This window comes from Mastigoproctus giganteus, chromosome 7, assembly GCF_048544385.1.
Source record: "Mastigoproctus giganteus isolate SK-2022 chromosome 7, ASM4854438v1, whole genome shotgun sequence".
In the NCBI taxonomy this organism is placed as follows: Eukaryota; Metazoa; Arthropoda; class Arachnida; order Uropygi; family Thelyphonidae; genus Mastigoproctus; species Mastigoproctus giganteus.
This window is the reverse complement of record NC_143581.1, coordinates 227,530,162-227,553,555: the sequence shown is the minus strand read 5'-3', so window position 1 is coordinate 227,553,555 and position 23,394 is coordinate 227,530,162. Positions and strand designations below refer to the sequence as shown.

The following is a 23,394-nucleotide window of genomic DNA, read 5'->3' as shown; positions in this document are numbered from 1 at the left end:
AGAACAGATGTAAGTTCAGGAGCACGGGTTTCGAGAACAAGGGGAGAAATACCATTAGGACCTGGAACTTTCTTAGCATCAAGATTCTTCAAAATCCTTTTGACGGAAGACCACAGTAGGCAATGGAGCATGTTGGGAATGGTGGGAGGTGTTTTACCAAGATCATTGATACATGAGTTGGAAGAAAAATGGGATGCTATGTATGTATGTATGTATGTATGTATTTAACTGTCGAAGGGTGGCACCCGGACATACATCCATCTCCACCAATTTATCATTTAATATCATGTTCTCATAATGGCCTGTTAGTGTAAGTGTGTGTAATGTGTTATAAGTGAAACAGGCTACTCTGCCACCAGGTGATAATCCATTGGGCAATTACCACCTGGTGCCCATCCCTGACACGAGGAGCTAAGCCTGGATCTATTAACTCTGGCGGTGCATATTGCACCTAAATCCCGCACCCACCAGTAAGGGTGCAAGACTGGTGGGTGCCAGCAGTACCGCTCCTGGGGTGCCCACACCCAAGAGCCAGAAAAAAAAAATTTTTTTTTCTCTGCCTCCAAGACAGAATGCCTATCCATCCAGAGGAGGGGGAAAAAAAAAAGAAACAGGTCTTTAGTCAGTATTAGTAACCACATGTATACTCCTTCTTTTATTAAATGTCAACCTGCAAAACCATTGAAATTCTACAAAATTCCTTTCATTAGACAGCCAAATTAATTCAGAACCCCTAATAAAATTAGGTACCAAATTAAATAAGTCTAATCTAAATTCATCATATAAATTGCATTCATATAAGATATGATCCCATGTTTCCAACCTTCCACAAACACGGTAAGGATCTTCCACTAAACCAAACTGATGCAACTTACTTTTTAAGGAACCATGCCCCATAATCAAATATGAGCATTCCATGCTTGGATAAAACCAGCAATGCAATTTGTTATTAAAATTAAATTCAACACTAGATATAAATAAATAAGTTACTCTACCAGTACTACTGGAATCCCAACGGTCCTGCCATAATTTAATTAATTTCACCAAAATTTCTTTCTTCTGTTTGCTGACTGCAGAAGAAACTTCATTAGTAATCCCCATAAATGTAATTTGTATTCCTTTTCTTATAAAATAACAAAAAGCTCTATACACGACTGTTAAATCCAAAGGCAATACCCCCGCAATCACCTGTAGAGCATTAGTCGAAACCGTCTTACAAACACGCAAAATAGTTAACAACATTATTCTTTGTATTGATAATAATTTTTGTTTAAATTTTACATTGACAGTACGAACATACCAAATTGATGCAGCATACGACACAATCGGAATAAATATAGCTTATAATATAGATACAAAATGCGTTTACCTAATCCCCAATCTTTTCTGGTAACCCTAACTATAGAAGCAGTGTAATTTTTTTATTTTCCTACTTAAATAATTCAAATGTTGGGAAAATAATAACTTGTCATCCAAGATAACCCCTAAATATTTTACCTGGGAAACAAGACGAATTTGTTTACTGTTTACTAATAATCGAGGTGGTCTGTTGTAGTCTAATTTTCCTTTTAATAACATTTTATCCTTTTAATAAAACATCATGACAGTTTTAGAAGATGAAATTTTTAGTTTATTTAATGTAGCCCAATCAGTCAAATCCTGAACAATAACCTCCATTCTACTTTCTAATACTGCTCTAGATCTTCCTGTCACGCACAAAACCAAATCATCAGCATAAGCCACCTTATAACAATTAGGGATTGTTCTACTTAACCACTGGTTTAAGACCAGATTCCATAAAATAGGACCCAACACAGACCCCTGTGGACAACCGCGATCAATAATTCTATTAAATGTTAGATGTTGGGATCTTATAATAATCTGCCTATCCATTAAATGGGATGCTAGCAGGTCAGCTTTATTCTTGGCTGAAGTGACAACAGAACCATCCGGTTTGGACAGAGGTGGGAGAAGAGATGGGCAGAATTTGCAGCCAATAGCTTTGGAAAGAGACCAGAATGCTTGGCTACCATTAGGGCAAGAAGCAAGTTTTCTACTCTTAGCCTGTTCAAACTCTAGTTTTGACTGATTAATAACTGCTTTACAATTGTTGCGAGCTTTGGTGTAGACAGAAAATGAAACTGAAGAATTAGAAACAAGCCAATTACAATATGCAAAGTTCTTCTCTTGAACAGCCTTAGCACATTTATTGGAACACCAAGGTTTAGATAAAGAAAGAGATTTTAAAGTGGAGTGTGAGATAAAGGATTCCATTCCTGCAAGAATAATTTCACTGACACGATCTGAGCAAACGTTGACATCAGAAGTTTTGAAACAGTAATCCGACCAAGGAAAAGAAGAAAAGAAATCTCACAGGTCATCCCATTTTGCATTCTTGTAATGCCAAACAAAATGAGGTTGGGAATAGCCATGAGATAAAGGCTCCATTGGAGAAGAGACAATCACCAAGTTGTGATCTGAGGTGCTTAAAGGACCTCTCACTTCAACCGTGTACTTAGAAGGGTTGTTTGTGAGAAAAAGATCAAGCATGTTGGCTGTATGGTTAGGATCTTCCGGTATTCTTGTAGGTAATTCTAGTAATTGCAAAAGCCTCAACATCTCGATCAGCTGGGTTGGTGTGACTAGAAAACAGAAGCCAGCTGGAGTTGTGAACATTAAAATCACCAAGAAAAATTACCTCACTGTTAGGAAAGTTGGACTGGAGAAAGTCAAGTTGCAAAGAGAGGAAGACAAAGAGCTCCAAGTGATTAGTGGAGTTGGGAGAATGGTAGAGACAACAGATGAATTTGACACAATGAGGTAGTAGAGAGATTTTAAGCCAGAGAAAATCGAAAAGAATAGATTCCAAATTACCAAGTCTCTGACAGGGAATATCGGAATGGATATATGCACAGGTACCACCTTTGAGGCGAAAGGAATCATACAGCGAATAATTTGGGCAACTGAGATGAGCAGTAGTTGAATCAACCGATAACTGAGATTCTGTCAGAAAAAGTACATGGGGTTTGGCAGACTGCAAGTGGAAATGGACATCATTGAGATTAGAATTGAGACCATGTATATTTTTGAAATGAATTAGGAAGTGTTTGGGAGGTTTAGATCTTTTTGCAGTTAAGCTTACTCTATTAGTTTGACAATTCATGATGTATTCAATAGAAAGAAAAGGTGGGTGGAACATGCTGTATGAAGTAATGAAATTTATGGATATGGCATACACATGGTAAGAATATACCCAGATCCTTGACATAAAGTGGCTTCAACAATGCCCCCCCCCATACACATTACTCGGACTCCCTCCAGTCACTATCTGGCAGAGTAGAGGTTGCAACATTATACACTAGCTGATCCGAAGCCTCCTAGAGAGTTACCAATAGGTTCGTTCAAATGCTACTATAGATGAGAGGAAGGGCTATGTGGTCCAGCTGGAGAATGCACTACATTTTCATTGTTAACTTATGTTCCATTATAAGAATCAATTCTTGAACACCTTTGTGATATTTTTCTAAAGTGCATTTCTGGAGGTCACGACAATAAAACAATAAAAACAATTTGCACTTTCCAGTTTATTGGGCTTTTCTGTTAGTGAAATCCATTATAAAAGGGTAGTAAACTCGATATTATTGCATTTGCGATAATAACGATAACTGGAATTGGGTGGATTTTTACGTTATTATGGTGAAATGTGTTTCTCCTTCACTGAAATCTTCATTCCTATTTACTTATACAAGGATGAAGGGAAAGCGACCAATGGAAAATGCAAATAGTTGCAGTGCTAGGAAACAAAACAAGATTGATTTAGAAATGAAGATGAAAATGATTAAGTAAGAAGCAGGACAAAGTTTGTTATCTATTTTGTGTGCATGCGTGCGCGTGCGTGTGGTATGGTTGTTTATTGGTGCATTAGCTGCTATGGCTATAGCCTTTATCTATTGCATGGGAATTAGGTCTCGCTGCTTCAACAGTGAATACTATTTTAAAGGACAGTGAGCATATAAAAGAACATGTTAAAGGATCAACAGAGATCACAAAAAGCAATCAGGTGCTATATTGAAGATGGAAAAGCTATTAATAATATGGATGGAAAATCAGATTCAGAAGCAAGTGCCCCTGAGTCTAATGGCCATTCAAGCAAAAGCAAGAAGTATTTATGAAGATATTAAGGATAAGTACTGAAATCCCCAAGCTAAGTTCGTGGCAAGTAAGTGGTTTAATAGGTTCAAGCATCATGCAGGTTTCTATAATGTTAAAGTAAAATTTTTGTTATCACACACTTTTGTAATTTTGTACACTTGAAATTTGCACATGAGATGAAAAAATTGAATAAATAATTCTATTTACATGTTCGTCGAACATTTCTTTTTTGCTTCAATCAAATTCAGTGCGCATAGTTGCGAGTGCTGCATAAGCCTTGAAGGAAAGTCCTACTTATGTAGAGTTCCGCGGAATGCAACCCTTATATAAGTCAGGGAGTGGCTGTATATGAGATTATTGTGACTATTATGGTTTACTTCTAAATAGGTTTTTTATTTTCTATACTCATCTTAATTTTTTATTTTTAGGAAAGTACAAAAAGAGGACAGACAACCAATGGAAACTGCATATGCAGAATACAAGGTACTTTAATTTTAAATTAAATGTTTTAGAAAAAAGAATAAATTAAATAAATGTCAGGAGGTTAACTGGGAATTAGACAGAAACCTATTAATGTAGGTTCTGTTTTGTAAGGTGATCTAATGTGTTTTCATAAAGTAGTGAAATTCATCTGAGTAGAACCTCATAAATTCTACAGCATTGAGACTTGACTCTGCTAGATTTTTGAAACTTAATATAGGTATACCTTGCTTAATAAAAATTTGCTTATTGACATTACATTATTAATGAACTTGAAAATTACTACCAATTCATCTTGTGGCATCCCTCGTCTTATTATAATGACACATTAAAATATATTTTCTACAAATAATAAAAAATGTACCACTGAACAGCTTTTCAAGCTTAGTAAAAATAAATCATTGTATCCTTCACTGCCAAACCAAAGCATCATTTAGTAATAAGATACTCTATATGCTATTTTTTTATCATTCTATTTACTTGATTCATTTATGAATTTAACTTTAACAATCCTTTTTAAAAGAGTTCAAAATGGCCATGAAAGGAAGAAGCAGCAATGAAGGAAGCTGAGGCATCAAATGTGACTTAAGTGAAAATTTTACCTGATTGTATCAAATCGGACTACAATTACCTTGAGTTTGGAGCACAGGATATACATAGTGGACACTGCAAAAAAAAAAAAAAAAAAAAAAAAAAAAGCTGGCTTGGTTAATTTTGAGGAGGCTGATCTGGTGGATGTATTCAAACCACACAGTGAAGTTTTGACTACTGATGTAATCTTTAAACTTAAAAACCAAAGAATGCAAGACAAGGTTGAATTAATGCTAATGCTGCAGCCACAAAAATTAATAAAAACCAAAGACTTTTCAGAGCTTTTACCAGGTAGAAACTGGAGTAGTAATGTTTGCTGAGAGAAAGAGGAAAACACACAAAGGAGCCACAGAATTAACATGAACATAAAAATGCATATGAGTGCACAGCTGCTGTACAAAGAGAAGAAGAGTAATGCTGTAATTGTCAAAGACATATTTTATATGACCTCAACTACATATACCTACAACAGAATAAGTGCCACTGTCTAATGATGAAAGAACAAGAACAAAAATTTTAATTTTTTTTTTTTTTTTATTCTACAGTTTTACCTTTCTTCCATGGTTATAAGCTTAATTATACAGGGTGTTTCAAAAATGATGGTCAATAATTTAAAGGTGAAAAGTACAAACTAAAATAAACAAAAAAGTCCCAGTGAACATTGGGCCGCAAATGAACCATTTTCGGAATAATGCACATTTTCTGTTACGATCCACCACTGACTGTGGGAGCATTAGTTTAGCAACAAGCTGTAAATCCTTTGCTAAGGGTGGTTTTATTAAACATAAGATAATACATTTTTAATTTTTGGTTGGTTTCAACACCACAGGATGTTACATGTTACGGGATGTTACAAAAGGTGTTCAAAATGCTGTCCTTGCATCCGTACTCAGCTTTGTAGCCTTCTCTGCATTGAGTTGCGAATCCTCTCAGGCATTCCTGGGTCATTTCTGATTTGCTGAAAGGCTCCTTCAGCCCGATGCTGCAATTCCTCAACTATGTTAATGTCAGAATTGTACACCAAGCTTTTTACATGACCCCAGATACAAAAATCCATAGGATTTAAGTCTGGTGATCTGGGAGGCCACATTACAGGCCCACCTCTGCCTATCCACCATTGCCATACCTTCTAGTTTTTGTCGATACCAAGTCACAACTCGAGCAAAATGTGCCAGTGCACCATCATGCATAAACCACATATTCTGGCATTGCAGAAGTGGAACATTATCATCATCAAGCAGGTCTGGAAGAACATTCTGCAGGAACTGAAGGTACAGCTTTCCTAGTAGTCTTGTCCAGCCATTCAACGAGAAACGTTGCTGATGTCATGACTCATGAAATGCATTAGGATTTTTGTCGGACCAAACTTGACAGTTATGAAAATTAAAAATACCATCACGAGTAAACCCAGCTTCGTCAGCGAACAAAATGTTGTTTAAAAATTGGGGGTTCAGGACACACTGTTGTTGCATCCACTGGCAGAAGTTCACTCTGGGAGGGTAGTCTGTATTGCTGAGATTTTGTACAATGCTGGATATGGTGGGGGTACAGTAATTGGCGATGTAAAATTTGCCACACACTGCTATGACTCAGTACACACTCTTGCAGAGCAACCCACCTTGTTGAAATTCCTGGATTTTGTTCTATTCTTTCTAACACCCTTTTCTCAATATCAGGTGTTATGCTTCTGGGCCTGCTCGTACTCCATATGTGAAGCACCCATGTTCTCTAAGGCTTTTATATACCCTGATGAATGTGCACCTGTTGGGCTGCTTTCGGCAGGGAAATGCTTCTTGGTACAAACGTGCAGCCTCGAGTGCATTCCCTTTGGCTTTACCATACATGAAGTGCATGTTCGCATACTCTTCATTGCTGTAACCTCTTTCCATGTTGATTATCATTTGACAAGTATGCCTGCTACATCTCAGAGCATTGAGAAAGGATAAAGGGAAATAATGAGCATAACCTAACCTAAACAAAGAAGCCAGTGATTCCCAACTCTGTACAGTTCACCTTGTCAGTGGTGGATCCCAACTAGAAATGTGCAATATCTCGAAAATGATTCACTTAAGGACCCATGTTTACTAGGCTTTTTTTGGATATTGTACTCTGTACAGTTCACCTTTAAATTATTGACCATCTTTTGAAATGCCCTGTATAGGCTTCTATTTATTACACTGTTGTTACATCACTTAGATAATAGGTTAATCTACTTTTCACTATTATTATATTATTCTCCAATTTTTATAACTAAAATTTGCTACTTAATTTTTTTTCCCAAGGAATGAATCGTGTCATTGTAATGACTGGTAATTTTTCTGTATACTTCCACATTATAATGATGAGAGTATACAGAAAATCACCAGTCACTTAATAACATTTTGCTTAGTGACTTGTTTTTAAGGAGCCTAACTGTGTTGTTAAGTGAGATGTACCTGTAGTGTACAGCTCTGCTGGTATTAAAGTGCACAGACCTTTACTGCTGAAAGATTACATGATGTTTCAATGGAGCAGTGAAACAGCAATGTTATTATGGCAGTTATTGGCACATATAATGTCATCTTTGGCATTGTGAAAAACTTTCCTAGGCACCACATTATGAGCTTTAAATTTAAAAAAAAAAATATATATATATATATATATATATAAAGTGTGTGTGTGTGTGTGTGTGTGTGTGTGTGTGTGTGTGTGTGTGTGTGTGTGTGTGTGTGTGTGTGTGTGTGTGTGTGTAGACAAAATCGTAATTATTTGTGTATTTGGTAGGGGAGTTGCGCTATCAGGTGTAATAACCATGGAAGAATTGAGAGAACCTGTATGGTAAAAAACAAATTACTGTTAGTACCTAAAGCTGTGGGTCCTAGGACTTTAGTTAAGGTTTTTTAGCATACAGGTTCTCTCAATTCTTCCATGATTATTACACCTGAAAACTCAACTCCCCTACCAAATGCACAAATAATTACCTTTCTGTCTATTTTTCATTATGGTTGCCGGTTTCTTCTACAATTACCATAGTCCCCAGATTTATAACCCAGTCTTATATATATTTTACGTATATTTTTTATAAATTTCAATTTCTCATTCCTGTTTAATAAGACTTTCAGTAATTTCATTGCATCATTAGCACTTTATATATATATTTTATGAAAACTCCAAACACGAGAGGTATTATAACCTATAATACTTAGTACCGTGCTTGGGTTAGAGGTTGAGACGGTGAAAGAAGATATTTGTTGACATTGGACTTGAACTTCTGTAGACTGTAATTTTCAGGAAATACGTATGAAGGAAGGTTGTTCCAGAAAACGGCAGTTGAATGAATAAACGAGGAAGATGAAAGTTGGTTCTGTGAGTTTCAAGTTGGCCAGTAAATGGATGTTGGCTGGTGTCAGCATGTGTTCGGAATGTTTTGAATGAGAGTGGGAATTATAGAAGTCAATTCAGAAGAACAGTGCCAATGGAAGTATCTGTAAAAAAGGCATGCAGCAGAAACAGTACGTCTATGAGACAGCGAGTGGAGAATGAGACAGCGAGTGGAGAGAATCTGTTAGGGAGGAGTCATTAATTAACCTAACTTCCCTCTTCTGAATGGAATCTAGAAGCCTGAGAGAGGTTTTGGGGAGCACCGCCCCAGATGTGGGAACAATATTCCATGGTTAAGCAGATTTGCGATTTGTACAGAGTGAACAGCTGTTTGGAAGAAAAGTAACGTCAAGAATGAAAGAGAAAACCAAGTTTTTTTAGATGCAGAGGAAGCAATATTTGTAATGCGCTTGTGCCCAAGAGAGATTAGAAGTCAGGGTAATCCCCAAAAGAGATATATCTTTTTGCCTAGAAATCGGAGTGTCACTAAAGATAAGCATAGGAGCAGAAGAATCCATTTTGCGAGATATAAGACAAGACTGAATTTTAGAAGGATTGAAATGAACTAAGTTGTCTTTGCCCCACTGGAGAATTACCTGGAGATCAGCATTTAAGGAATTGGTAGTGGATATTCAAGAAGTTGAAGCTGATTGAGCAGGGCAAGGTTTCTCAAAATGTAAAGTGGAATGCAATGTGCTATCATCGGCAAAACTATGGATAGGATTTCCAGTCAATGGAAGAAGATCATTAATATACAAGAGGAAAAGAGTGGGGGAAAGAACTGAGCCTTGGGGGACACCAGCATTAGTGGAGAAGTTAGAAGACAGAGTCAACTACCATCACCCTCAATGAGTGATCAAAGAGAAAACTGGATAACCAATTACAAAAAACAGTTGGCAAACCATAAGAGGGAAGCTTGTTTAAAAGACCTTTATGCCAAACACGATCAAAAGCCTTTCAGATGTCAAGAGCAACTGTTTATGTTTCACCAAACTTTTTCATTGAATTTGTCCATAAATGAGTAACATAAGCCAGAATATCACCAGTAGATCGACACTGACTCCATACCAGTGAATCCATACTGGCAATCATCGATCAGACGGAAGATTTCTAGGTAGTTTTAAGAGTTGGCAGTTAATTGATTTCTCCATTACTTTAGAAAGAGTAGAAGTAATTGCAATAGGACGATAATTGGATGGGAGGGATTTGTCACCCTTTTTAGGAACTGGCTGGATATGAGCAAATTTCCAAGCAGAAGGAAAAACACCTTTGGAATAAGAAAGTGAAAAAAGGCGGCAGAGAACAGGAGTAAGTTTAGGAGCACAGGTTTTGAGAACAAGTGGAGAAATACCATCAGGACCTGGAGCTTTCTTTGCATTAAGATTTGTCAAAATCCTTCTGACGTCCTTTTGACGGAAGACCACAGGAGGCATTGAATGGAGCGTGTTGGGAATGGTGAGAGGTGTTTTACCAAGATCATTAATGCATAAGTTGGAAGAAAAATGGGATGCTAGCAGGTCAGCTTTATCCTTGGCTGAAGAGACACAGAACCATCTAGTTTTGACAGAGGTGGGAGCAGAGACATGCAAAAGTTGTGGCCAATAGCTTTGGCAAGAGACCAGAATGCTCGGCTACCATTATTTATATATATATACACACACGCGCGCGCACGCACACACACACAATTGTAAACGTTTATAAAACTACATTAGTTATTATTAATATAAATATGACAGTTGAAGGTTTTTTGTTACCCATTGCCTTTTTTTTTTTTTTCAAATCCAAAAGTGTTTCTAAATATCAGTCCAACTTGCACTAACAATTGGGGGGAACAATTTCGTTATGTGTGTTACTCATTGCTGAAACTACTATTATTCAAGCTGTATATGTAAAGTTTAAAATTGAGATCCCACACACACTCACTTTTTTTTCTTTTTCCCCCTTTTTAACTTCATGCTTAGGAAACTTATCTGGGATGAGCAATGTAGGAGATCTGATTTGTCCGTAATCAAGAAACGAGTGCATAATGAAGATATTTCTAACATTACATTCTAAAAAGGAAATAAAGAAGAAAAAAAAACAAACTACTACCACTTTCCAAGTTTATATCATGTACAGTTGCAGTGTGCAGTAAGTCGATTAGGAGAAACCTGAGATATGAAGGTAATTAACAGTGTACTTTAGTAAGATACCAACGCCTCCGTAACCAGGTGGGCAGGAGCAGCAGTGCGTGGCACACGCTTCTTGATTAGACCGGGGTTCGACCCCGTGACCACCAAATATGGAGGATGCGGAAAGGTCAGGAAATGACCACCGCATATCCCCGGAGCAATATGGCCTTTGTTGCTAATTCTCCTAAAAAAAAAAAAAAAACCAATAACAAATAGTAAGATGCCAAAGAAATATGACATAAAATTTCAGAAACGTGTACCCAAAATTTTTCCATGTATTGAAAAAGGTAACATGTTTATTTCTGTTCACATCTGCTTACAGTAGATGTAAAAAATTACATCTACTGTATGCAGATATCAATTTTCAATTCCAAGTGGTGAAAAACAGAATCAGATATTTGCAAACAAATAAGCATAAGGAAAATGTGTACTGTGTAGAAAAAAATTCAGAAATATATGTAGTACTTCACAGTGAAGGTGATACTGCTGAATGTTTATTTACTTCGTTTATCGTCGAGTTCTGCTGATTATGCAGACTCTTGTTCAGAAACATATTTGCTGACAGGTGAAATAGTAAAAAAAAATATGGTTATGGAAGAGCAAAAACTGCCGGCACTGTTTGAAATCATGCAGAGAAGGAAGTAGTAGTAGTAATAATGACTTTGAGAAATCTGTTATTTTTGATTGCTACAGATAACAGTAATCAAAATGATTCCAAGCTATATTACATCGTGGTGATCCTTCCTAACAAAAAAAAAAAAAAAATTGCAAATTTATAACTTGTGCTCAGTGCCAATGTTGGAAGGGATCTGTGAGCTACAATACTTGGAATCTTCATTTAGCCAACCTGAAAACAAGTCTTATTTTAGAAAAAACTTTCTGGCACTTAGTGTTGGTAATTGTCTCTTTAGGATAGACTAAAAACTGTAGTAGCAAGAACATTGACAGAGGAGATGGGACAGTTGGCGGTGATAGGCTATTCTTGGAATTAGTAAAGGCATATGATGCAAGAATGCAATAGCATCTTATATAGCATCAGCCAATAAAAAAAAAAAAAAAACCTTCTCATTTCACCCATTCACTCGCTTCAGATGTTTGTCTAGTTCCACATTGAATCTATTTAAGCTATCCACTTCTACAACAATGACAGATGGAAGTTTGTTCCAGCAATCAACCACCCGCTGGCTAAAGGCAAACTTCTGCACATCTATCCTACAACTGTCTTTCCTCAATTTGAATTTATGCCCTTTCAGGCAATTATTCTGAGCAAGAGGAAGAGTCCCATCAGCATTATTGAGCATGCTTAAACCATTCAAGGATTTATACATCTCAATCAGATCACCTCGCAGGTGCCTAGTCTCCAGACACTGTAATTTGCAAAACTTAAACCTTTCTTTGTAAGAGCAACCCTTCATTCCATTCACTAATCTTATTGCCCTTCTCTGCACTCCCTCCAGCAGCTCTACATCCTTCCTAAAATGAGGCCTCCAGACCTGTATCAGTAATCAAGGTGTGGCCTGACCACTGCCTTATACAAGGGGATAATCACCTCCTTATCCCTGCTAGAAAAATTCCTGTATATCATTGACAAGACACTATGAGCTACTCTTGCAGGCCGTCTAAACTGCTCAGAAAACTTCATAGACTACAGCAATAATTCAGACACTACATGGGTTTGTTAAGGGAAAGTCTTGTCTGACAAATTTGATAGGATATTATGATGTGGTTACAAAGGAACTGGATGCAGAAAATAATTCTGATATCATATATTTGGATTTCAGGAAAGCTTTTGACATTGTTGTGCATGGAAGACTATTGTACAAATTGGAGCAGAATGGTATTAAGGGTAAGTTGCTACAATGGATAAAAGGATGGTTGAGTGGGAGAAGACAGAGAGTGGTAATTAATGGGTGCTGCTCTTTGTGGACTAATGTTATTAGTGGAGTCTCACAGGGTTTGGTGTTGGGTCCTCTGTTGTTTTGTATATTTATCAATGATATTGATGAAGGTATATCAGGCTTAGTGTCGAAGTTTGCAGATGATACAAAGGTTGGCAGGGTTAATGACAGTAATGGCAGTGTGCTACTACAACAGGATCTAGATAATTTGGGCAGATGGGCTAAGAAGTGGCAACTGAAGTTTAACCTTGACAAATGCAAAATACTGCATATGGGTAGAAGTAACCCCAGAGAAACGTACGAACTGTGGGTACTACACTTAAGGTGGCAGAAAATGAAAAAGACCTGAAAATAATTGTGCAGTCATATATGACGTTTTCTGAGCAATGCAGACAGGCTGCCAGGGCAGGTCATGGAGTTTTGTCAATGATATATAGGAATTTTGCTAGCAGGGAGGAGGAGGTGATTGTCTCTCTGTTTAAGGCAATGGTCAGGCCACGCCTTGAGTACCGCGTACAGGTCTGGAGGTCTCATTTTAAGAAGGATGTAGATTTGCTTGAGCGTGTACAGAGAAGGGCAACAAGATCGGTGAGGGGAAGGAAGGGATCTTCTTACCAAGAGAGGCTTAAGTTCTGCAAATTGCAGTGGCTGGAAACTAGGCACCAGTGAGTTGATCTGATTGAGGTGTATAAGGCCTTGAATGGGTTGAGCACGCTGAATTCTGATGGGATCCTTCCACTTGTTCAGATTAGGAACCTAAGGGGGCATAAATTCAAATTGAGGAAAGACAGATGTAGAATAGATGTGCGGAAATTTGCCTTTAGCCAGCGGGTGGTTAATTGCTGGAACCAACTTCCATCTGTCATTGTGGAAGTTGATAGGTTAAATAAATTTAAGGAGGAACTGGACAGGCATTTGGAGGGAATAGTGTGTTTTTTTTTTTTTTTTTGGCTGATGCTGCATAAGCTCATACACTTGCTTTCTTGCATCGCATGCCACTACTACTGCTATAAGCAAAGCAAGCTGATAATTCTAGGTATGTATGCTCAATCATACAGAAAGTCTGTTCATGTTCCACTCCTCTGGTTTGAATAATACAGTTTGATTATTAATAACACATGAGGAGTTATTAAGGTTTGAAAATGCCAGAAGGTTATCAAATTGTAGCAGGGTGCTTAATGATTTTGTAATAACTGAGGGCAAAGTGGAGGTGAAATTGTTGAAGTTAAACATAAGAAAATCATTCTTCTTCTCTTTCTTGGTGATTCCTTTCTATTTCTAACTCTCTCTCTCTCTCTCTCTCTCTCACATACACACACAGGGGTAAATCAGGATTTTTTTTTTTTTGGCTGGTGCAGCAAAAGCCTTAGTCTTCCTTGCACCATATGGCTAATAATAATAATAATAAGGCACCGGGGTGAATCAGATCTATCCAGTTATATTAAAGGAGGCAGCAAAGGAAGTAAGCAAACCCTTAGCCATAATTATGACAGCATCCTTGGATTCGGGGGTAGGTCCCCACGGACTGGAGATGTACAAATGTATCCCCAATTCACAAAGGGGATCAACGGGTGACACGAGTAATTACAGACCAGTTAGTTTAACTTCTGTTCCAGGTAAAATAATGGAGTCACTGGTTAAAGATGCATTGCAGGATCATCTAGACAAGACTGCAGCAATAATTCAGACACAGCGTGGGTTTGTTAAGGGAAAGTCTTGTCTGACAAATTTGATTGGGTATTATGATGTGGTTACAAAGGAACTGGATGCAAAAAATAATTTTGATATCATACACTTTTATTTCAGGAAAGTTTTTGACACTGTTGCACATGGAAGACTACTGTACAAACTGGAGCAGAATGGTATTAAGGGTAAGTTGCTACAATGGATAAAAGGATGGTTGAGTGGGAGAAGATAGAGGGTGGTAATCAATGGGTGCTGCTCTTCATGGACTAATGTTATTAGGGTCCCATAGGGTTCGATGTTGGGTCCACTGTTGTTTTGTATATTTATCAATGATATTGATGAAGGTATATCAGGCTTAGTGTCAAAGTTTGCAGATGATTCAAAGGTTGGCAGGGTTTTTAATGACAGTAATGGCAGTGTGTTACTGCAACAGGATCTAGAAAATTTGGGCAGATGGGCTGAGAAGTGGCAACTGAAATTTAACATTGACAAATGCAAAGTACTGCATATGGGTAGAAGTAACCCCAGAGAAACGTGCCAACTGTGTGGTATTACACTTAAGGTGGTAGAAAATAAAAAAGACCTGGGAGTAATTGTGCAGTCAGATATGAAGTTTTATGAGCAATGCAGACAGGCTGCCATGACAAGTCATGGGGTTTTGTGAATGATATACAGGAATTTTGCTAGCAGGGAAAAGGAGGTGATTGTCCCTCTGTATAAGGCAATTAGCAATAGCATTAGTAGAGGCATTTGATGCAAGAAAGCAAGCTTATGCAGCATCAGCCAAAAAAAAAAACCACTTCCACTTCACCCCTCTGTTCGTTCAAAATACCTGTCCAGCTGAGCCTTAAACTTATTTAGGCCATCAACCTCCACTACAAGGGATGGAAGTCTGTTCCACCAACCAACCACCCGCTGGCTAAAGGCAAATTTCTGCACGTCTATCCTACATCTGTCTTTCCTCAATTTGAATTTATGCCCTCTCAGGTGATTATTCTGAGCTAGAGGAAGAATCCCATCAGCATTGAGCATGCTCAAACCATTCAAGGCTTTATACACCTCTATCAGATCACCTCGCTGGTGCCTAGTCTCCAGACACTGTAATTTGCAAAACTTAAGCCTTTCTTCGTAAGAGCACCCCTTTGTTCCATTCACTAATCTTGTTGCCCTTCTCTGTACTTGTTCCAGCAGCTCTACATCCTTCTTGAAATGAGGCCTCCAGACCTGTATACAGTACTCTAGGTGTGGCCTGACCATTGCCTTATACAAGGGAATAATCACCTCCTTATCCCTGCTGGAAAAATTCCTGTATATCATTGACAATCCTCCATGAGCTACTCTTTCAGCCCGTCTGCACTGCTCAGAGAACTTCATATCTGCCTGCACAACCACCCCCAAGTCCCTTTCATTCTCTACCACTGTCAGTGTAGTACCACAGAGTTGATACGTTGCTCTGGGGTTGCTGTTTCCCATGTGTAGTACTTTACATTTGTCAATGTTAAACTTCATTTGCCACCTCTCAGCCCATCTGCTCAACCTTTCCAGATCCTGTTGCAGCAGCATAGTGTCAGTAGTGTCCTTGACAACCCTGCCAACCTTTGTATCGTCCACAAACTTGGACATTAAGCTTGATATATCATCATCAATATCATTTATAAATACAGAAAACAATAATGGACCCAACACTGAGCCCTGACCCTCAGGGCTCAGTGTTGGGTCCATTATTGTTTGGTCAGGCCACGCAATGGTCAGGCCATGCCTTCAGTACTGGTACACGCCTTGCGTACAGGTCTGGAAGCATCATTTTAGGAAGGATGTAGATTTGCTTGAGCATGTACAGAGAAGGGTAGCAAGATTGGTAAGGGGAATGAAGGGATCCTCTTACCAAGAGAGGCTTAAGTTCTGCAAATTGCAGCAGCTCGAGGCTAGGCACGTGCGAGTTGATCTCATTGAGGTGTATAAGGCCTTGAATGGGTTGAGCATGCTGAATTCTGATTTAATTCTTCCACTTGTTCAGATTACGAACCTAAGGTGGCATAAATTCAAATTGAGGAAAGACAGATGTAGAATACTATGATTTTTAGTGTTTCTCACTAACCATGGAATAAAACGAAAGACGAAAAACCCAAATTTTTAAAATATTTAATATTTACAATAAATTTATTTACAAACAGAATACCATATTACTGATAGTAATTTTAAAATAAGACAACTGTGATATACAGGATAATAAAATACCGAATTTAAAATGCAATAAAATATACTAGGTTAAAAGCGCTAAAATACTAACTGAAGCTTTCAAAGGCTTCTGCCTTCTTTCTCAACAGTGAGAAAGACTGTTGAGAAAGAAGGCAGAAGCCTTTGTAAGCTTCAGTTAGTATTTTAGCGGTTTTAACGTAGTATATTTTATTGCATTTTAAATTTGGTATTTTATTATCCTGTATATCACAGTTGTCTTATTTTAAAATTACTGTCAGTAATATGGTATTTTGTTTGTAAATAAATTTATTGTAAATATTAAATATTTTAAAAATTTGGGTTTTTCGTCTTTCGTTTTATTCCATGGTTGGTGAGAAACACTAAAAATCATAGTATGAGTATACCCAACCCCAGAGGCCTATTTGAACAGATGCAGAATAGATGTGCGGAAATTTGTCTTTAGCCAGCAGCTGGAACAAACTTCCATCTGTCGTTGTGGAAGTTGATAGGTTAAATAAATTTAAGGAGGAACTGGACAAACATTTAGAGGGAATTGTTTTGTAAATTTTTTTTTGGCTGATGCTGCATAAGCTAATAGACTTGCTTTCTTGCAACACATGCCACAGAATTACTACTATTATTGTTTATTTTAAATGTTAATGAAATGAAAACCCAAACAACTTTTCAATCCAGTATACCTCACATCAATTTATTGAGATCATTACCCTTAGATCACCCAATCGGAATCAGAAAGGCAATTCTGACTTAGTCATAGGTATTTCTTTTTCCAAGGTTATGTAAGAGCCTAAAACAAAAGAAGATTCTTTTGTTTTGTGAAGAAGTACTTTATTAATGCATGTGACTACATGGTGCCCAAGTTCCCATTGAAAAATTATGCTCTTAAAAATGCTAACGTAGCACAAATTTCTGAAACCAGCATTACTTCAGGTTTGAAAAAAACTTTTAAGGCAGAATTTCAGTACCTCTCAGTATCGTTGAAAATAAAGAAACAGATGAAGCAGTATATGTTTTTCAGCATCGGTCCTGCCAGTTTTGGCATGAAAACCTACCTGATGCTATTACAAAAGAAGTGACATAAAATGATCCTAGTTGAGAAACTACAAGTGCACAAAAAAAGCTTGGAATATAACAGATTATTCCAAGTTATGCCTGACATTATAACAATTCCGTATAACAGTGCTGAGTGGGAGAGGATATTCAGTCAGGTTTACAAAAAAAAAAAAAAAAATCCAAGGATGCTGTCATAATTATGGACAATTCAACAAAACAGACATGACCAAGTGATACTCGCCAAGTTAAGAATAGGATACGCTCACTTCAGCCACCGTCATCTCTTGTGAGGAGAGGATCCTCCTCTCTGTCCTACCTGTCACACACACAACAAACAGTAGAACATGTACTAATTACATGTCCAGCTTTACAGTTGAGTGCTGAAATTGCTTTAAAGAGTTGACAAGCAAACATTACTTTCTCATTCTCAGAACAATACTGGAAGATAGGAAACATATAGCAGATGTTTTTCAGTTCCTCAAGGAAATACATTTCTATAATCTAATATGAAAACAAATATAACCTCTGCAGTAAGCTATAGTCACTCCGTGACTCTTGGAAACTATTCGCAGCAAAATACAAATACAAACAAAATTGTTGTTAAAAACCTTCCAGGCACATTTTAGCCACAGTAGCTATTGCTCCAAGAATTTCTAAATCAATAAATCAATCCACTTAAGTGACACTAGGTGCAGATGAGCTGGGTTTCCACTTTTTTAAAATTTGTTTTTATAGAAGGTTGCACAGTTAGTTTCTTTTTGTCTTCAAAAATCTCACTGTAGCATGCTAGACAGTCATAAATGCTTCTTCAAAGATTGCCAACCACTCAGAAATTGATTTAAAATCTGCAGCCATTTTCTGCCTTGTAAATGTTCTAGGAGGCTGTGGAATATCAGGTTCTTCTGTTACTTCAGAATTTAGATGTGTATCCATTTCAATTATTTCATCGGTTGTTAATTCCTCAAAATGTGAGTCCAAAAGCTCTCTCACATCAAGATCGAGGACCATTTTATTGCCTAGTTCAATTTCTTGAGTCAGGTTCTACTGGCTCCTGAAAATAACTTAAATTATTCACAAACTGTGGACACAAGTTTTTCCACACACCACTTAACTTTGTTTCCTTCACATCCCTCCAGGCACCAGCAATGTTTTGCAATGCAATATAAATGTTGTATGCTTCAGTTTTATTAACCAAGAACAGTTCAGTATAATTATCATATAATAATTTTCTAATAATTATTTTAATAAATACATATTTTAAAAGTTTATTTATTTAAATCTTACAATTCTGTTCACTATACGTTTGGCATTTCATTTTATAAGGAACTCTATCTATTGGGAACTTTAAGAAATTTTAAATGAATTGTGACGTTCGTTATAGCGATTGTTCGTAAACCGAGAGTTGCCTGTACTCTAACATTAGGCCTTATTATTCCTATTTTAGATAGGTTCTTTCCATTCCAGATGCTGACGCAGATCTTAACAGATTTGCAATTGATTTTCCTACAGGAACACTGTCTTGACTACGTCAATTGAATGCATAATGAATTCCCTAAGTTAGAATAACCTAGCGGGTACATCCCCTACAGCAATGCTTTCTCCACAGATTAGAGATCCCCTTATGGATCATCAACAGTACGTCAATGCCTATCGCCTAGAACTACCTGTTTAACTTCTACAGCCTGTGAACGGACTGTTACCCTCTTTTGTGCAGACAGGCTCACAGCATTTGCTACTTGATAAATGAAAACTCCCCAGACTGTCTATCAAGTAATGTAAATAATGAATAATCATATGCAGTATCTACTTTTGGAAATTCTCTAAATGTATAAATATAGATGTTCTTGTTCACACAACCTAGTACTGTACTAATCAGTATATTATTGCTTGATGGTGTTACGCTAAGTTATGACAAATATTATCATAGTGTCTGTATGTCATTTCTCTTTAACTGATGCATTTCCTGTTTGACAGACTAATTTTTATCAATTAATCATATTATCTGTTAAAACTCTCTTTCTGTCACACTCAATATGACAAGCAATCTTAAAAATCAAATGTTTATAAATTTTATTTTATTCAAATGGGTATTTGTAACATTAACTATGTTATACATTTCTCCGGTTGCAGTGAGGTTCTCCCTCTCTTTCTCTACCCTGTACTATAGAAATTGCCAACATATTTCAGAATTTCTCAGATATAGTGCAGTCATATTTTCACAATTCTTCTTCAGCATGAGAAACATGCAATACACATGATAACTATGTAGAACTTAGGAGTTCCACATAGTTTGTTTGCAGCATTGCCTTATTTTGTATAATATATTTGTTTATTAACTGATGACTGTTAACTGTTTCTTCAGTATTTGTTTGTAAATAGTTACTTTTATTTAAAGGTTCCTAATTTGTTGTTAGTAATTTTTCACAAATGAGTTAAACCACCATTCTTTGAGAGTTTATAAAATGTTCGTGTCATTTAATTTAATGCAGTTATTCCTGGAATTTATCCTTTGTTTGTGCATAGTTGCCAATAGACATGCCTAAAATACTGTGCAACTCTCTAGCAGTAAACCAATGTTACAAAAAAATATGTGGTGTAAAGGGGTTTTTTTTTTTTTTTTTCACCTTTAAATTTATTTTACTATGTAGTGCCTTTAAAATGTGATTCCTAAATATCATGAATACAGCATGACTATGGCCAAAAGTGTATCAGCAAACCTAAGTCATGAAAGAAACATAGAAAAATCAACTTAACAATATTTTTGGTATGCAGTGTAATTTACATATCATTATTTATTATTTGCAGTAGTTAAAAGTTTAATGTGATATATTTTTTAAATTAATATTTCTGTATTTTTGCTTGTTTTTTGAAAGGGTTTAGTTAGTTGTATGTAGAACATTTTTGAATTAGTTGATTTTGTAAAAAATTGGAAGTGTAGGCAGTCCTCGAACTTACAACACAATTCGTTTCTGAAAATTAAGTCTTAAATTGAAACACATTTTTCCGTAAGAGTAATGTTAAAAATTTGCATTACATTCCCATCCAAATCGCAGAATTCTCATGCAAAATCGCATTATGTTCCCATCATTACATTCCCAGCAGCAAAATAATTTATTTTTATTAAATAATTTGTAATATTGTACTCACACAAACTTAAATGGATGCAATTAATTAAAGATATTTTTAATAATAATAATCAGGATAAGAAACATTTTGTATAATAATTCAAACACAAAATGGACAGTACTTAACTTCCAGCAACAGCATCAACTGTCTGATGAGAAACATTTTTGTTTAAGCTGAAACTGAAAATAGCAATGCAAAGTGTGTGATCTTGTCAATTTATAACAGTGCATTTCCTGTTATAATTTCAGCTAAACAGGGAAGTCTGACCTTTTTGGCTGGGGGCCAAAACAGATAAGATATTGAAAGTTGTAAATAGTTACCATGGTTTTTTGTAGGAAACAGGCTACAAGAATGTTTACTTTCCACTATTTGGACATTTTCAAAATACAATTTAATTTTTATTATCAATGTTTATATTTTCAGTTAAATTTTTTTACACTTAATTAAATATGAAAATTTGACAATTTTTACCAGAAATTCTTCTTTTTGAAGAATTTCTGGTAAAAATTGTTGCCAGGTTATAACAAGCCTGTTGCCAGGTTATAACAAGCATACCAAAGAAATTAAAAAGTAATCATGGCAAAGGTTCATGGATGTCTTAGAAAATTGATTTGGCAGCCATGTGCCTAACTGGATTTTCCAAAGAGTGGTTTCTAAAGCCTTTCTTGCCCAGAAGTTTCACATATATAAACTCCAACCCCAACAATTTGCAAAAGCTTATTCAAACAGTTGAGCTAAATTGTTCACCTGGTTTTTAGGCATAACTGATTACAATACCAATTTCCTGAAGGGAATGTTATTTTCTGATAGGGCTAACTGTTATATAAATGAAGAAACAAGTAAAAAAAAAAAAGCTACTTTTATTGGTTGCAGACAAGAAAACGTTTACACTGATTTAAAACTCTAGATATTCTGTGCTACTTGGGTTGTTGAGCAGAACAATTGTGTTTTCCAAACACTGAAAAAATATTTAAATTTTTTTTAGTGTGATGGTGTAAAAATGTATTATATTAGAATCTGCTATGGTTCCAAAAGTGATAAAGCACAGCAATGGATTATAACCACAGGGTATTACTGCTCACCAGAGAGTAATGTCATAGTGATTATAACCAGCACCAAGAAAGACTGTAAGATAAGATAGTTATTTTACTTTTCAATAAAATAACTATTTTATCCAAAAAAAAAAATACTTGTAGGGGTGTTTTTTTTTTTTTTTTTTTGGATAAGGACATTTTAACAAAAGTATTTTAGATAAAAAATTATGCATATGTTTTAATATGCTGAAATATTAATAGAATTCAATTTGTTGTATTTTTTGAAGGCTTTGTATATTTAGCAAAACTAAATACCCTTCAGCAGTTTAACTCATTTTAAGTTTTTTAAAACTGGCAGTAATATGAAAACTTCTGGTCACCCTTGGATCACAATGAACCTGTTTTAATTAACTGTTGCTGTTTATGCATTCTTTAATATAGTTCCAAAGTTCAAAGATGCCATTTAAAAAAATATATATTGCCTTTGAGGTTTTATAATGATACAGTGGCTAATAACTAATAAAAGCTTAATTTTCTATTTACTTCCAATTCAAAGGTAATATTTTTATATTCTCTTCTAGCATATTAAGGCAAGACTTCGCCTTCTTGAAGCGCTGGTTTCCAAACAAGACCAACGTAGGCTGAAATAAGTGTGTGTGTGTGTATATATATATATATATATATATGTGTGTGTATATATGAAAATGCACATATGTTAAATGTCTACAGAAGAAGATCCAAAAAATCTCATTTCCTTCAAAAATTCTTAGAGTAATGTACAATGTTAGACTAACTATGGAATGAAAGCAGTTGTGTATCTTGCCAACCACTATACCCATCTTTAAAATGACTGTACAAACAGCCTCATTTTCAAGAATTTTTTGCAGTTATCTTTTGCAGTGTCCTGCAGGGAATTTAATAAATCATTTCAAAGAATATAATAGACCTTTGTTTGATATAAACCACCTGTAAAGTTAAATGGTTACAGATCATTTCCTGCAAAGGAAGTGCCACTGTTTGCTGCTCCATACCATAATTATAGTTCTGCTAGTAACATTAATAGTTGTATCTGTGCACTTTTAATGAACTTGTAATGGAGCTGGTTACTCCTATATCAATATTTGTTTTTTCTTTAAGTAACAAGAAAGATGATAAAGAACAAAAAAAAGCTGCTTTTCCCCAGTGATGTTTACTGCAATTAGCAGTTTTGTAGCAGACTTTGTTTTTTGTAAATGTTAATAAACTTTTGTAACTTCATATTTACATCTGTGAATAAAAGGTGCTAGCATATTAGCAAACTTTCATGTTATTTAATGCATAGCCTGTTACATTTTGGATACATGAACTGTTCGTGAACCTATCAATCATATTCCAGAACATTGATTTGTTAGCACTAATGATAAAAAAAAAAAAATTGTCATCTTTGTTATGTTGGATTTTTTTTTTTTTTTTTTTTTCATTCATTTTTAATAAACTCATTTTATGTGGAGAAATGTTTTGGTGTTTTTTTTTTTTTTTTTCTTTTCTGTCTTTCCTAAATAATATACCTTTTGAGAAAAAGCACATAATGGAATTTATCTAATTTCAGGGGGGAAAAAAAAGCCAAATTACAAGTTAAAAAGTGTA

General features: G+C 35.9%; 1 protein-coding gene across 9 annotated transcripts in view; it reads left to right on the top strand.

Annotated features, from left to right (window-relative positions):
* Window positions 1-23,150, top strand: part of LOC150083755 (protein FAM13A-like) — a 423,536-nt gene extending 400,386 nt beyond the window's left edge. For 8 of the 9 annotated variants that reach the window (XM_090378200.1, XM_090378193.1, XM_090378197.1 and 5 more), the window contains 2 exons: window positions 4,581-4,635; window positions 22,350-23,150. In XM_090378200.1, coding sequence (XP_090234326.1) covers window positions 4,581-4,635; window positions 22,350-22,418 — 124 coding nt within the window. In that variant the 3' untranslated portion in view covers window positions 22,419-23,150. The remainder of the gene's footprint in view (window positions 1-4,580; window positions 4,636-22,349) is intronic. The other variant, XM_090378201.1, reaches the window with a different exon arrangement.
* Window positions 23,151-23,394: the final 244 nt, after the last annotated feature.